The following is a 17,791-nucleotide window of genomic DNA, read 5'->3' on the forward strand; positions in this document are numbered from 1 at the left end:
ATCTTGCTTGAACTAAGGAAATCACGTCTAAAGAGAATCGATTGCATTTCAGGCTATGTAGTTTTAGATCCTATTAGAAGTCAAATTGTAAAAGTCAACTAACACATGCCAGTATGTAAACAGACGTTAAACTGAATATGATTATGATGATGATAGTGGTGGTGGTGGTGGGAAAGAGATAAAGCATAAAAATTCAATTAAAGAGCAAAGTTCAAAATTTGCCTTTTTTATACATTTCTCAGAGGAACGAAACTTGTTACCTGAAGTTTGTTTATTTTATTTTTACTTTTTTCATTATTTTGTGTAAAGATATTGTATTCAATAATTGGTAGAGTTTAATTGGTCTAATGGTTACATTCACAGACTATGGAATCTACTGTGCTGAGTTAAATTTCTATTAGATTTATTTTTCTCATGTATACCATACTGCTATTGGGAAAGGTATGAACTTGCAATATGACACCCCACTCCATCTGTGGAGTAAATATCAACTTACGTTCAATTGATCATATACAATGGATCGTTTCAGCAATAAATAACTCCAATAACGTAATGTAATTATTTTTTTAAATAGATCCCTATATCTTTGAGAGGTTTGTCCATTGGTCTGTTGGTTGGTTGACCTATCATGCTTAAGTTTGAAATAGCATTTTCATTGGTCTGTCATGCTTAAGTTTGAAATAGCATTTTCATTGGTCTGTCATGCTTAAGTTTGAAATAGCATTTTCATTGGTCAGATATGCTTAAGTTTGAAATAGCATTTTCATTGGCCGGACATGCTTAATTTTGAAATAGCATTTTCATTGGTCTGTCAGGCTTAAGTTTGAAATAGCATTTTCATTGGTCTGTCAGGCTTAAGTTTGAAATAGCATTTTCATTGGTCTGTCAGGCTTAAGTTTGAAATAGCATTTTCATTGGTCTGCCAGGCTTAAGTTTGAAATAGCATTTTCATTGGTCTGTCAGGCTTAAGTTTGAAATAGCATTTTCATGTGTCAGATATGCTTAAGTTTGAAATAGCATTTTTATTGGTCAAACATGCTTACGTTTGAAATAGCATTTTCCTTTGTTGGACATGCTTAAGTTTGAAATAGCATTTTCATTTTTCTTTAATATTTTCAAATTAATATTTTCATGCTTTTGTTTGAAATAACATTTTCATTTATCTATCATGCTTAACTTTTAAGATGCATCCGTACATCTCTATAAGAGACTCTGTCAGTCAGTCTATCACGCTTACATGATCAATAGCATCTTCATCACTAAACGCACAAACTGAATGGGCACATTTAAGGAATCCCCATTCTTGTTTTTGAAAGCGTTTTCCATTTAGCCTTGAATTACTGACGCTGCTTTATTGAATCTTGTGCTAGTAGCAGTAGTCAGAGCAGCAGCAGCAGCATAAAGAACTATGCAGAATAAACACTTATTGTTGTTGTCGTATAAGGCAAATGATAATTTAGCTTGTCGTGGCACCCGTCAAAACCCAACAATGAGAATGGTCTCCGATTGATCTATTCTATATCAAGGCAGGCATTCATTTCCATTTCACTCCCCCAAAGTTATCCAAGTTTTTCTCCTGCCATTTTTTGTTTTGTTTTTGTTTTTTATTTTTTTGGCTACAATCCATTGTGTGTGTAAGTGTGTGTGGGAGATGTTTCGGAAGAATTCTACCCACAACCAATGCCTTCTTCCTATTTACCACATCTCTTCAACTAGTAAGTGATTTTATAAACAATTCCTATCATTATTTTCTTTAAAAATATATTTTATTAGTTTTCATTTACCTCTTCTTTTCCTACTCATGCACACACACACATACACACACACACACACACACACATATATATATATATATATATATATATGCGTGTGTGTGTGTATGTATATATATACATGTGTGTGTATAGATTTATATACATGTGTGTGTGTGTGTGTTTTGAAGTTTGTATCTGTTTTTATAATGATGCGTGCATATGTGTTCGTGTATAGATATGCATGTATTTATGTGCGTGTCTATGGATGTGTTTTTGTACAGTGAGTTTTTGTATATATATAATGTGTATTTATGTATATGTTCATATGCAGTGTGTTTGTATATGCGTATGTGTTTGAGTGTTTATATGCAGTGTGTGTGTATAGATATGTGTATTTAAAGAGGTGTGTGTGTCTATCCATTTAAAATACATATAAATATGTGTGTGTGTGTATATATATATATATATATATATATACTAGCAAAAGTACCCGTCGTTGACTGGGTTCAAAAACAGCCTACAGAAAATGGACTCTGATTTATGAAAATATGATAGGTTATGAAAAGGAAGGGTTGTAAATTTGGGTTGAATTTGGGGGTATCAAAACCAAAGCAAATAAAATAGATAAACCCCATAATTTATTATACCATACCTGTTCACACTGAAACGCTTATCACAATATTCTGTGGATCTATATTAAAAAAACCTTGTTAAACTTTGTGACATATTTCCATTCTATGGAGGTCAGGCACGAACGAACACCCCATAATTTTATTATACCATATTTCTTCAAACAGAAACATAATTATCAAAGTACACTTACACAGATAGATATGAAAAGTCTTTATAAGTTTGTGCCTATTTCCATTCTATGGAGGCCATGCGCAAATGCAGACCCCACAATTTTATTATACCATCCCTATTAAAGTTAAAACATACTTATCAAAGTGTTGTTATGTACATCTATATCAGAAACACTTGTAAACTTTTTTTTTTTAATTTTTTATTTCCATACTTTGTGGACCAGGCGCGAACGCAGACCCCACAATTTTAATGAACCACTGTTCTGCCAGATCAAACATACCCATTCCTGTGTCTCGATACATCTATCATTATATGCAATCAGTTTTTTAAAATAGTCAACCATATAGGAGCCTATTCATGACCAGACACACACACATACACACAGCTTTATATTACATATATATATATATATATATATATATATATATATATATATATATATATATATATATATATACATTCACGTGAAATCACCTTTTTCTTCACCATATTCCCTCTGCTTCATTTTTTGTTATCAAGTAAAATCTTTGACTTGCAGTTTCATCAAATACTTTTGTATACAAAATCCGATCCCGCATTTTGCTAATTCCTACCCTCTGATGAGAAGGAAAGTATTTCTTCAAACCTCCGCAGATTAAGGACTATCCACTTAAGTGTTTCCTTTTCAGATTAAATATGTTTTTAACTCTTTTTCAAAGTGTCTTTTAACATGTTTTATTAACTATTTGCTCTTATATATATATATATATATATATATATATATATATATATATATATATATATATATTATTTTTATTATTTTTTTTTTGCATTTACTCCACTGATGAATTTCATTTTCAGATTTGTTTTGATAATGAGAATTATACTCTGGATCTCTGATAACGTTGGCCAAAGGAATTTTATAAACTGCATCTAATATTTCAAAATGGTCACCCATTAATTACTGATCAGGATCAATGTCACTTTCATAATCTTATGAGAACTGGTGTATAAATGTGATTATATCCACATATCCACATTAGGATAAATATCTTGCATCCCGAATTTTTCCATTTCATTTTTTCACATACTTGATGTGTGGTGACCTATCTGGTCAATATTGGTACAGTGTACATTAGCGTAAAGTCGGATATCATGAATAAGCTTGAACATGTTTTACCAAAATATCAACACTGTTTTATCATTTCAAACTGAATATAACTGAATGTATAACATCTAATCAAAACTCTTGTTGACATGTTGACTTAATGAATTTATTTAAAGCAAATATTGGTTGTCATTGACTTATAACTACAATTAGTTCAAATCAGTTGATCATTAATTGATTTCGATAGGCGTTAGCTTATGTTAAATTACTCTAAGAATATTAGATTGTGTAAACATGTTGTAATCGTCTTAAATTCATAATTTATCAACATTTTTAGTTCTTGAATCTTTTAAACGAGCCATTATTTGCAGAAAATTTCTTAATAGTAGTCTTCTCTGATCTTCATCTGATAAAAGGCTTAACGGTGTCCGTCTTTTTTAGTCTGATCTGCGATCCAAATGTTTCTGCATTTCATGGATCGGCTTAGTACGATGCTTCATAATCATAGTTGATTGTATTGGTGCAGAACCTTTTACAGCTTGACAAATTCTTTCTCCGTCTCTCAAAATCGTCGACACAGTTGAATGTGATAACTGCATATCACGTATAGTCAAATCAACTTTCTGTCTTCCTTTCAACAGTTATTCCTTTTTTTGTCCATGTTAATGACCTTTCTGGGCAGGATGAGCAGTAGATAATGGCAAGGTCCTCTTCAGAGTTTTCTTGAGAGTATTTTCCAGAAAATAAACTCAAAATGCAATATATATGAATGGATGCAGAGTCTGTCCGCCATAATGGCTTCTAAGTGACCAGCATCATCTGCATATTTGGGCAATCCAGAGGGTAGCACACTGAGTGGAAAATATATATATATATATAAATAAAAGATTCTCTATGGCGCAATATAAACTATAAGGTATTGTGAACTAAGTCACTGCGAGAAGGCATGTGAAGCTTCCTCTCTGTGCACAGCAGTGCGTCCACAACTAGAGCTGCATGGGTGATTTCACCAATTCTGATTGTAATACATTTTGGGAGTGTTAAACATTCATTGATCCTCATTCAATCCTGGGCAACGTCGAGTCTCCTTGCTAGTAGAATCATATTTAACAAGTTTATTTGAAACTCGCATGGTGCGCCTAACCTTGCCCAGCATAAAATATGCTTTAATATATTTTAATTCATGCAGATTTCGTATTTATTATAACAGAGGCGATTCTCTATTGGATATTATATTGTACCTAATACATAGTACTGATTTCTAAAGTTTAAAAAAAATGATTTGGGTGCCGTCAGCTAGAATTGAAACCAAAACATTTAATGCTCAAGTAGCATTCCCTACCATTTGAGCTATCGACAAATAGATAAGAAAGATTTAAAATTAAACAATTTCAAGTTAAGAATGAATTTGCGCATGTGGAAAAATAATAGAAATATGTCGGCAAATTGCGCTTCAACTAGCCGACATATTTTTCATTCATCCAAGCAAAGATTTTGCTCGTCATAAATTATCTGTGGTGTATGATTACTATTTTCTGTTAATTTCAATGTTATGTGACCAGTAGTTTAAGAGTTTATCACTTAAATATTTTCACACAGGCGCACACACACACATGCATGCATCTACTGTTTTATTTATATAGATTAAATAAATGGTTGATATGCTGTAAAACAAACCAAGTCAAACTAAATCCCTATAAAGCATTCACAGCAGGAACTGATCTAGCTAAGAAAATCTTCCTTTCTCTAAGAAAGACCAAGTTGAACTTCCATAAGCAAAATTTCTGGTTATCTTTACCGTTAATGTTTCTACTTTACTTCCGGTTTCCTCTTTTATAAATAATAACATTTTTATTTAGAAAAGCCCTTCTTAACATGGGGAGATGTTGGAATTCCTTTACCTATTCTGTACTTTCACCTAACCATTTAATAAACAAAAGATAACAAAAAAAAGCAATTAAAAACAAAGGAGAAACCAGAAATGGAAACACTAATCGTAGCAAGAACCCATACTTGTCATCAAATGTTCGTCACAGTTTGCATATATTTAGATAATAGGGGTTTTAAAAAGTGACTGAACACGCCTTGCAAAATTTATATATTTCCGATTTGAATGAAATTTAAAGCACAGGTATTGGAGAATAATTAAGAAAGGTTCCTTATATTTTGAGACCATCTGTATATTTTAAGCAAATTTATATCCGCTTAAAATATACAGAGTCATAAAAGGCACCTAAGCCGCCAAAATCTCTAGTGATCATTTTTTCTTCTTTCACATGTTATTATTTAGCAAAGTCCTTAACATTGAGAAGGGGCCTCCTTTTCCTATTCTGTACCTAACAGTTTAATAAAGGAAAGATACCAAAAAAAATCAATTGAAAACAAAGGAGTAACCAGAATTGAAGATCCTGGATATGACCTTAAACTATATCCAGTGAGTGGTGAGGTCCCAGCTTGTGGGCTTTGGGGAGTGTGGAGCCACCCTTTAATAACCATTGCTCCCAGGTCCACTCTGACCCGGAGTGGTAGTACCTGTTAGGATCCCAACTATGGGTTAAATAGAAACTGATTTGAAAACAACAAATATATTCTATTAAAAATTTTTCTTCAAAATCTTTGGATTCGGCAATAAATAACTCAAAAAGGGTTGATATGCCGTAAAACAAAAACAACCAACCAACCAGAATTGAAATGGAAACAGTAATTGTAAAGCTAACCAAATTTCTTATCTGGAGCATTACATTGTGGAACAAAACACTACATCGCTGCTTCCCAATCGACTACAACATGATAATGTTCAAGTCTAATGTATACCAATACTTGTTGGATAAAGAATTTCTCTCAAGAAACCTTATGCCCATTCTTCCAGTTTTTCTAATCCTCTCGTGGTGGCACTCATCATCCAACTAATGACCTCTTAAACCCTTATTCTCGTTGCCTCAGGCCTTGAAATGGGGTTTTCTGTAGTGTGTCATGCTTATGTTTGAGATAATATTTTCATCGTGAAATGCATGGATTAAGTGGACACAACTTAAGAAGATCCATTTTTGTTTGTTTTTTTCTTTTCTTTATTTAGCCCTTAAAAAGTATCTTTTAGGTATTTTGGTGTTCATGCCTCCCACTTTTTAGTGTTTTCTTTTTCATTCACCAATTTATCTCTCTTTTTTTTTATTTTTCTCTTGCCAGGAACTGCGTGAAACTGTCAGCAAACAAACTGAACAAATCCGAAAACTCAAGAAGACACTCAAAGTTTACGCACGAAAGCTCAAAGATGGTGAAGGTCTGTATTATGAATGTTTAATCGTTTCTTTTTTTCATTTAAATCTTTTCTCCTTTCAATATAAGATTGGTAGATCTCAGCTTAATTGATACGAGACGATACGATCATTAAAAAGATTCCTCTTTAATTTTTGGTCGCCATTTTTATTGAGTAATTAGCTCAATGGTTAGAGTGGGAACTTATAATGGGGACACAGGTTCGATCCCATGCAGTGTTTATAACTGTCAATGAATGCATATCAGTCTGATGACTTGTGTCAAATTGTGTTTTTGTATGCGAAAGAAGTGGTGCTTCCACCTGCTTTCACCTGTTAAGTGTTGAGACATTATGTTGAATAAAGATGGTGGCAGTAAATCAAATGCAGTTTCGATCTCGAGTGTTAAGTAATTCTTAATAACAAAGATGGCGGCGAAGAATCAATGTAGTCATGATTCAGTCGTTTCATGATGGAGGGTGACAGTGAACTGACTTGAATTCAAAATTCGATATTTTTGTAATGAGGTTGGAAGTTTCTCATTGGTTGATTATCCTACCCTCAGTTATAAATAAGATCGTTGAAATCATTGGGGTCATACCCTCATTATTAATTAAAAACATTTTAACAAAAGTTTATTTAGGTTATTCAAAAGTTTATTTAGGTTATTCAAAAATTTATTTAGGTTATTCAAAAGTTTATTTAGGTTATTCAAAAGTAAATTAATTCTTATACCCAATTTTTTTTTTTTACTTCTGGTCTCCTTTGACTGTTTTGTTTTAGGGTGAATACTCTGGAAAATTCCCTTCTTATTAACACTTTCTAGTTTTCAAATAAGCAAACTGGCTTGGCTGTTTTTCAGAATGTTTTTTTTTTTTCAATATATTCACTTTGAACTGTTTTTAAAGAATAGTTTTATTTTTAATAAAATATGTTAAGAAGTAATAAAAATGTCAACAAATAAAGTAAATCAAAACTGAAACCTCGAGATCTTCTGTCTGAGGTTCTACCAATGTAGCGATTTGGACATTGTATCTTATTAATCGAACTCAACAAAATAATTATAGCTTGAGCGTGACGTCATAGATTTTTGATTTACATCATGTTTAAAAACATGAATTCGAACATAAGTGATAAAGTTATATTTAAAGTAATCGTTTGTTTGCATATGATAACAGCCCCCACCTCACCGGGAGCTAGAATTTGTGCCTGTAGATCACATTGTTTCTAGGTATAAAAAAAAATGTGGCAATATAAAACTATGCATCAAACCAGATCAAATTCTATCGATTTTTTTATAATGTTTTTCCTACAAAAATTATTAGTTAATGCTTTCTATTAATTTGATTCCAGATGAGAAAAAAACTGATTCATGAAACTGCTCAATTAACATGTTCAATATCTCTTTTGAGCATAGTTGCTATGAATCAAAACAGCACAATGATTTGCAGCATTTAATTTGCAAACATCAACTATATTAAAAAAATAACAAAGATGTTTGATTTAATAATTCTGATTAACTAAAATTGTTTGGAAATGTTTTTGTTTGAAGTTATTTCCTCTAGAGTCTTACAAATCTAATTCATCCATTATGATAAAATCAATTTAATGAAGAAAAATTAGTATATATACTGGCTAATAACAATTATACACAAGCATATATACATACATACATATAGATATAGTCATATAACAATGACTGTTTTGCTGTATCACAGCTCTTCAGTTCAGCTAGACTGTCACTAATCTTAATATATATGTGTATGTCATATATACTGAAGTTAAGCAGTTGGGAATTCTAAGTGTGATATATAGGAGGATGATAACACCTCCTTGCAAAAGCTGCAAAAGCCTAACCTGATGTCATCTCTGTTGAAGATATACATGCAACTGGGGACTGCTTAAGAATTTCATACTTCCATGGAACTTCCTGTTGAATAAAAATTCAAGTACTTGATCCCAAATGTGAGAGAGAAAATATTATTCATTTAAAAATTATGTTAGATATTTCAGAGACGTACAATAGTTTCATTAACATGAATGGACCTTTGATTTTTCACTTTGTGAGTTGCTGTCAATTTTAATTGATTTTAAAGCATCTTTTAAATAGTAAAGGATAAATCTATGTCAATGAAACCATGGTACGTCTCTGAAACGTTTAACATATAGTTATTAAATAAATTTTATATGTGTGTGTATGTATCTCAGTCCAAAATGATGAATAAACAAAATAAAAAAAAATATATAGTCAAATGGAAGTTATTGTTGTTGTAATTTTTCAATATTTTTGACAGTTTTCTCCAGTTCTTTTGTTTTTGTTTTTAATCTTTTAAAAAATATGAATATGATGCATTTTTAAGTATATTTGAATATATTTTTTATTGTTTCGTTTATTGTTCTGTTAATTATATGAACAATACTGTTTTTTGATGGTGCTCTCATGTTTATGTGTGACAGCTTTTTATGCACTTGAATTGCAAAGAGAATTTCTCTCTTTTAAAATATTAATGTATAGTTTTACACATACATCTATCACGTTCTTATTATATCAAGTACAAATAATTTGTTCCTAGTTATAACGAGATCTTTAACAATCTGTAAAATCTTATCTAATATATAAAATAAAGTTAGTCTATTTTTCCAAGTTTATCATCGGATATTTCTGCTATTAATTGCTTTTTAATGCCTTTTTTGATAATCAATAATTATATAATCCAACTGATATATGTTGCATCGAAAGTTAAAAAAAAAAAAAATTAAATCGCAGTAAAACCAAGTTTAACATTTCACTTTTCAGATCAATTAGGGTTTAATGACCTAAACAGATACGAGAAATAAAAACAACAACTTTCACTAACACCGGTTGATTCTAACGTCGTTTTTTTATATATAGGGAAAATTCTGCCCCCCCCACACACACACAAAAAGTTTTTGTACCCCACATTAAAAACTAAATATTTATTTTTTGTCACCTTCTTTTCTTTAAATAAACTTTCCCTATATTAAGAATCAATCTTCTTTTTTTTCTTATTTAGTAATTAAAATACCTACCAAAAAATAATATAGCTATTCAAATGTAAATTAATTATTTCTTATTTGTTTATTAAAAATTTTTATTTAAATAGTTTTATTAAATTGAGTACTGTTGCCACGTCTGGGCAGAAGCTGCTTGGCACACCCTATCCTGCCTTGATAGAGCTCAAAACTGGCTTTGAAACCTAGCAGGTGATGCCCTTTTTTTCTGCAACCTCTTTCCCACAGAAGAGACATTGCGAACCTGCCTCTGCTCTCATGTTATTTTCATGGCAAGTGCTCGTCTGAGCTCCAATGTATGATTCCCCCTTGCCAAACTTTCACAAAAAACACTCGACTAGCTACAACTACTATCAACAATTTCTCCTACTCTTTATCTGTGTCTAAATCTAAATGCAGATTCCATGAACACAGCTTCTTTCTAAGAACGGCCCGTCTGTGAAACAGTGTTTTATTGGCTTGCTTCCTGGCTGATTACATTATGGTAACTTTCAAGTCTAATGTAAACAAGTTCCTGTTGGACCATCCCTTTAAATAATAAAATTGTACCTAACTTACACCATTAATGATTACCACACTACCACCTTACTTTCATTAACCCTTATCCTTTAATGGCCTTTGGGCCTTGATAAGTGGTGACTTCCTTTTAAAAAAAAACAACAATCACCCTACATTAAAAAAATAAATCTTGTTTGCCTTTGTCAAGTTGTTAACTGCGACAGGATATGAATCTTCTTAACCGGTGTTGACTGAAAGCCGTTCCTTTTGTTTCTTCCCTTTGCTGGGGTCTTTAAACTTTAATAGATCCGATTTTTCAAATGCTTTTTTATTGTAATAATTTTTTTCTCTTGTATGTAAAGATAAAAAAAAAGGATCTTTTTCAACAATTTCTTTTTTTTTCTTGCACATTTAGCTTTTGACCTTGTATTTTTTCTTCTTTCTTTCTTATCCAATCTCCTCAACACATATTAAAAAACAAAAACAAACAAAAAAAAACAAACAAACAAAAAATTATGACGCCAGGTCCTTTCCGAAGGTTCCAGAGTCTTGTATCGGCTACATCTTTAAGTCCTACATCGGGTAAGCCACTTGCCGTCTGCTCATGCCAGCGGTCAGCGCTGCATCTTTTAGCATGAAAATCTGAACACTGGTTTTGTGCCCCTTTGTACAATTGACTGCGTCCGTCCAATGGCCATCTCCCATATGTGTTTTCTGTACCCCTTCACATCTCTGTCTGTTTCCGAACTTCACAAAGTGTTTGCTTTTATTCTTGGAAAATGTTGCTTTGATATATCCATTTTTTTTTGTGTGTTTTGTTGTTTTTATTGATTGTTTGTAATCCGTTCTTATTCTTTCTTTCTCTTTGTCTGCATGTTTCTTGTCATTGAGTGAAAGCCACCTCGACTTCACCCCAGCCCTCTCTCACCGTTCAACCATCTTTTCTCATCTTTTCATCCATATAATAGGGCATTTTTTGTTCGTATGAATGTTATCAACTTTCACACACATAAAAAAAAGAGATGAACTCACAGCATTTGTGCCCCTCTCAACGTAAATACTCCCAACTTACCCGACAACCAGCAAAATCTCTCCTCTACACTGTTGAGATCCCTAGATATTGGAAAGCCTTCTATTCTAATAGTTTCTTCCTTCAGACTGGTAGTCTTTAGAATTGCCACCATGTTTCTTGCTTTCCTGACATGCCAAAGTTTAAATTTAATGTGAACAGATATCTTGCTGCTCAACTCCTCACAGTCCCTTGTAGACATGACCTCAAATATTAGCCTCTTACTTCCAAGTGGCAATACTCTTTGGGGTTAAAAAGATTCTTTAAAAAAAAAAAAAAATGCTGATCAGACGATTTAGATGGTGATTCATGATTTTTTTAAACTCCTGACTTTACTCATTTTAAAATGAATTCTTTCAAAATCGAATACTATCGTCCTTTTCACTCAAACAGTAATTACATTTCAAAAAGTGTTTTATTAATTTGAATAATATTTAATTATTTTTATGGCAAGGAAATAGAATATTTATTGTTTCAGAAGCTATTAAATTGCTATAATTTAAAAAAAATAAATGAATATTGATTTTATTTATTGAAAGAATTGTTGGATATAGAGACGTGGTGATGTACATTTGAAAGCAGAAGTGTGTGTGTGCGCACACACACACACACACACACACACACACACACACACACACACACACACACACACACACACACACACACTAGATGGAGTTGATTTACATTTTTGGTCTCATAAAAATGACCGGAATTGTAATTAAAATGAAAACAAAGAACTGTTTACATTCCAAGGTCAGATGTTATGAATTGCGCAATGCAAAATAGAAAAGAAGAATGTAATATTTTGATGTTTACAATTCCAGGAATGTCGATTTGTGACTATATAAGAGAAAAATAAACAATAGGAAACAGGAGAGAGTGAACAAAGTGGCGAGCGTGATTTGACATCTTGACACATCTTTGTCAGCGAGCAACACACCAACCAATCCCTTACTACTAACAGCGCTCTCTCTCTCTCTCTGTTAATGGATAAGAAGCTTCATTGTAAATAAAACTTACACTTTGAAATCCATCTCTATGTTGATTTTGAGAATAGTGATAAAAGAATTGTCAGTGTATATATATTATATAAATTATATATACATTCAACAACACAACAGAATATTTAGCTGACAATGACGATTATTTTTTATGGATGAAGAAAGCGTAATATTTTTCATGAGAAAATCCATCAAAAGAAATATTATTAACAATAAAATATATAAAAAACACTATGGAATTTCTACAAAGACCTATTAGTTAGAAATATTGTGTAATACACATATTAAAAAATATGGGGTGGAGATGATATCTTTTTCTCTTCTCTATATTCTTAAGATGCATTCATTCAAATTGCATGTTTAATAACCAATTAGTTATTCTAATAGAATTCACCCTGGTTGGGTTGCGCTAGCTTTTTCCTTGACTTGCACCACACTCCAAATCATGGCAGCCCATGCATGGCAGTTTTGAGTAAGGTTGCATGAGATATCCAATCATGATTCAACTGTCGAAGATTAACCACCTGTGAACCAGAGAGTTCAGCTAATCCTCTTTACTAGTTGTCGTTGTGTCCTTAACTGGTCGGAGATAGGCTTGTGGCACCCAGGCAGAAAGATAAGGAGTATTATGTTGCAAATTAATTCATGATATAATCAATTTTCGATGTAGTCCTTTCTACCTCTTTGCTGCAGGTGTATTGTTGGTCATGTAAGGATATAATCAACAAGGAGGACTTGGCTAAGCTTTTGGGTCCACAGGTGGTCGGACATCTCTTGCAAATTAATTCATGTTCAGTGGCAATTAATGTTAAGTTTATTCTTGTGTTTTGGTTCTTCTATTTTCATTCTTGATTCTGTTCAGCTTTGAAAAACATTTCTTTATATATTAAACTTTCTTATTTTGTTCTAGCTGGAGGCATTTACCTGTTATCTCAACTGAGAGATCTTTTTAAGATTCTAATCACCCCTTTCAATGCAATTGTTTGTACTTGGTTCACCGAGTATATTTATCAGTTTTTTTTTAAAATCCTTTTTTATGAGTCTGAGTGTTCCTATAATTACTGAAATGATAGAGGTCTTCCTAAGATTTCAGTTTCTTTTCATATTGTACATAAGACCTTGGATACAATTTGTCACCAGAACTGATTAATAAATGACCATAAGTATTTCTACATTTTAAAATATTCTCTCCAAACTATGATTTTTCTCTTTTAACATACTTATATATAGTTTCAATAACTACAACTATTTATATATATGTATATATATATATATATATATATATATATATATATGTATGTATATGTTATGAGAAAAATAGAAAAAACCGAATGAAATTATTAAAAAATCAACGTTTCGTCCTTATTTCAGAGGACATCTTCAGGATAATTGAAAATAAAAAATAAAAATGTAAGAAAAGAAAAAGTCATAGATCGTGCGAAAAAGACAGTTCTTGAATCCTACCCAGGTCGGGAAGGGCAAACATATGTGTGCGTATGGAACCCAACCTTCCCATACACACATGTTTGTCCTTCCCGACATGGGTAGGATTCAAGAACTGTCTTTTTCGCACGATCTATGACTTTTTCTTTTCTTACATTTTTATTTTTTATTTTCAATTATCCTGAAGATGTCCTCTGAAATAAGGACGAAACGTTGATTTTTTAATAATTTCATTCGGTTTTTTCTATTTTTCTCATACCATAACGTCAACCACCGCTGGTATTTTTTCATTCCTTATACATATATATATATATATATATATATGCTTTTTTTTATTGTCACTGTTGCTCTTTTTCACATTTCATGAATGGCTGTTGATCATCTCTGTTTAACTAAGACAACTCTTTTCCATACAATGTGGCACAGTGGTTAAAGTGCTTGGAAAAATCAATTGTAAAAGTGATGTTTTCCTGAAGGTTGAAGGTTCAATTCTAAGTGTTGGCGACCAAAAAATACAATTGCAATTTACTTAGGACCTCTATCCAATCATGGCTGACAGAACGAGAGCATGCTACTCCCGTGAAGTAAATAAAGGATTTTGTTTGAAATTCCATCCAAATCCTCGAGTTTGAGAGAAACATTCCAAAATTCAACAAGATACACCTGGATAGGCCAGAGGTTACATCGACTGAAAGATGAGAGCAGCAGTCCGAAGAGTTCAAATAATAAAAAACTCTTTTCATACAGGAAAGACTCAAGGAGACGTTCACTGAGAGTTTTCAAGGTTTTATTTTGGAGCAAAATGACGTAGGAGAGAGATACTAATGTTTTCTTAGCTAATTATTTTTAATTTTTAGTTGACTTCTATGTTACTCATGATCCTAAACCTCAAGTGAGCTAATGAATATAGTTGTGGACTGTGAAATAAGCTATGCTGAATTAAGATCCTATCAAACTTAGTTCAGTTAGGTAATCACTCTTCATGTCTCTCTCTCTCTCTCTCTCTCTCTCTCTCTTATGCTTTCTGTCTTTCTCATGCTCTCTTTCTACCATTCTTTCTCTCTTTTCTATGCAGGATGCTCTCGAAAGCCCATTTTTTTTCAGTGGTCAGCTGCCATGGGAAAGGATAACTTTTCTCATTTCTCCCCACTTGAAATATCATACTGTTGTCATAGTTACCATGTATGAAAAAAAAATGAAAAATATCTCTTTCGAATTTAATTTTTTTTTTTTTTTTTTTTTTTTTACAATTCTTTCATTCTGTTTAATTCCTTTAATTTTTAAGTTCAGATTTTTTCCTGCATTCTGTTCTTATCTATCTATCTATCTATCTATCTATATATATATATATATATATATATATATATATATATATATATATATATATATATATATATATACACTAGCAGTTAAGCCCGGCTTTGCTCAGGCCCCATGTACTGTTCATAACTTTATGTGCATGTGTATATATATTAAAACGTTTGACTCATGTCCAGGTAACCTACATCTAAAATTTCAAGTGTTTAGACTTAAAATTAGTAGAGTCTGCAAATGTCAACTTTGACCTCTTGGCAGCTAAATTGTCGGCCAAAAACTGATTAAAAAGCTTGCTGCATGTCCAAATACCCTTTATACAAAATTTCAAATGTTTAGACCAAAAATTGGCTGAGTAATTTGGTAGAGACCACAGAGGTCAATTTTTTTAAAACTTTGATCCCTATTTTGACTCCATAACATTTGTTTTGGGCTCAAATCAAGTTAAAAGTTTGATCCATGTCCAAGTAATCTAAATTTAAAATCTCAAGTATTTAGACCAAAAATTGGCGGAGGAGTTTGGTAGAGTTTTCAAAGGTCAAATCGTTGAACTTTGGCCCCTTGACAGCCAAATTTCTGGCTGAAAACCGATTAAAAAGATATTGCCAAATCTCAATACTCCTTATGTCAAATCTCAAGTCTGTAGACTGAAAATTGACAGAGTAGTTTAGTAGGGAAATGTACACACAAACAGACAATTTCACTTTTATAGGTATATAGATATATAATTTAAATGAAATATTAAAATGTCATAGGATTACAGATTGTATAATACTGTTAAAATAAAGTCCAAATAAATATTGGTATCAATATTTATAAGACAATCTTAAACAGATATGCGAGATAAAGCAATACTATAAATGGAAATTCTGAGTTAATTTATGTAAATTTACAACAAAATTTATTGTTTGGCAAAGAAGTACAAATATTTAAGTTTTTTTCTTAACCCATGGAACCTAAGGAAAAAAAAAAACTTTAAAAATTATTTGTACTCCTTTGTCAAACAATAAATTTTGTTGTAATTCTATATAATTTAACTCAAAATTTCCTTTTAAAATTTATTTGTATTCTTTCATGCCAAAAGAACAAAAATCAATTAACACATATTATAATAAAATTGTATCACTTCTGGAAGTGATTTAAATGGTCTTGTCATCTACATATATAATAATCCCCATTCGATCAAATTACTGTAGGTTTGCAACAACAGATGCCACATACAAATTTATTATGTCTTGACTATTATCCACTATCTTATGTAACTTTAGAACGGCATTTTAGACACATTTAGTTGTTATAATAAAAACCTACATTCTTATCATGGGCGTGTCTATTCCATACAACGTTCTTAACATGAGGAGGTTAGGGGTGTCTATTCTGAAAGCCGTTCTTAACATTAGGACATTGGGGATTGACCACCACCAACAACAACCGCAGTTAAAATTTTTACGAGGCGGGGGAGGGGGGGATGCTTCTACCGAGCAACGCCGGTTAACAGGTCCTGTTAGTATTAAATATAGTTCAGTTTGCATATAAAAAAGAAAATAAAGAAACACAATTCGATTTATACTCAATTTTTTAAGTAAGTATTGAACAAATTTTAGTCCTTAAAATCAAGTAAATATTTATCTACTTTTTGAATTCTTATTTTTCTTTCTTTTTTTTTTTTTAATTAAAACATTGAATAAGTAAAGTTTTAGTATGGATTGTATCCTTTATTTTTCTCGTTATTGATGCAATTTTTAAGTTTCCTAATGCTTTCTGTAAAAAAGTTTTTCATTCAGTATCTACAGTCTAACTGTTCCACAGACTTTGTTTGCTAGGACTTCAGGCATGACGTCATTTTTCAGTGAACAGGCCTGAATCTATGTTTGCGTCGGTTGTAGTTTGCTTTAAAAGCTTTTTAGAATTCCATTCATCGCGACAGCAGTAAGATACGCCAATTTAACTTTCGGTTTCTTATTGACAGCAAAGACATTTCTTGGCAGCTTAGCAGAATAGCATTAGTCGTGGCTTTTTCTCATTCCTGTTTGTATTTTTCACTTCTTCCTTTTCTTTATTCACTGCAACGCATTCTCATTCACTGGCCGTGAAATATAAAATGCACTCTATTTCCGTATATATAGGCATTGGTCACATGTCCATATGTGGGCAACTGGTGGCGTTTTGAATTATCTTATAAAGGTCATATGTACTTTTACATAAAGTCAGGCCATACATCGGCTTAAGTTGGGGTGAGGTCAGTTGACAAGAAATGGCATTCAGTTTTTTCTTAAGGCTGTCAAAAGAAATGAAAAATAAAAACAATATGACAAGATAGACTATGCTCGTCTTAGATAGTTTTCATGCAATGTAATTTTTTTTATTATAATTTGAAATTGACTACACATTCTACGTGACAATATATATATATATATATATATATATATTTATTTATTCAAAAAGAATTTCCAGGTTTACAAATTGAATAATTCTGTCTGTATATATATATATATATATATATGTATATATATATATATATATATATATATATA

The 17,791-nt window shown here is 31.7% G+C and overlaps 1 protein-coding gene across 1 annotated transcript in view; it reads left to right on the forward strand.

Annotated features, from left to right (window-relative positions):
- Positions 1–17,791, forward strand: part of LOC145245793 (unconventional myosin-Va-like) — a 577,542-nt gene that overhangs the window by 528,343 nt on the left and 31,408 nt on the right. The window contains 2 exon segments of the mRNA XM_080107437.1: positions 6,832–6,925; positions 10,956–11,012. Coding sequence (XP_079963563.1) covers positions 6,832–6,925; positions 10,956–11,012 — 151 coding nt within the window.

The sequence above is a fragment of the Euprymna scolopes genome, chromosome 23 (genome assembly GCF_053919585.1).
Source record: "Euprymna scolopes isolate OS-2025 chromosome 23, ASM5391958v1, whole genome shotgun sequence".
Taxonomy (NCBI): domain Eukaryota; kingdom Metazoa; phylum Mollusca; class Cephalopoda; order Sepiida; family Sepiolidae; genus Euprymna; species Euprymna scolopes.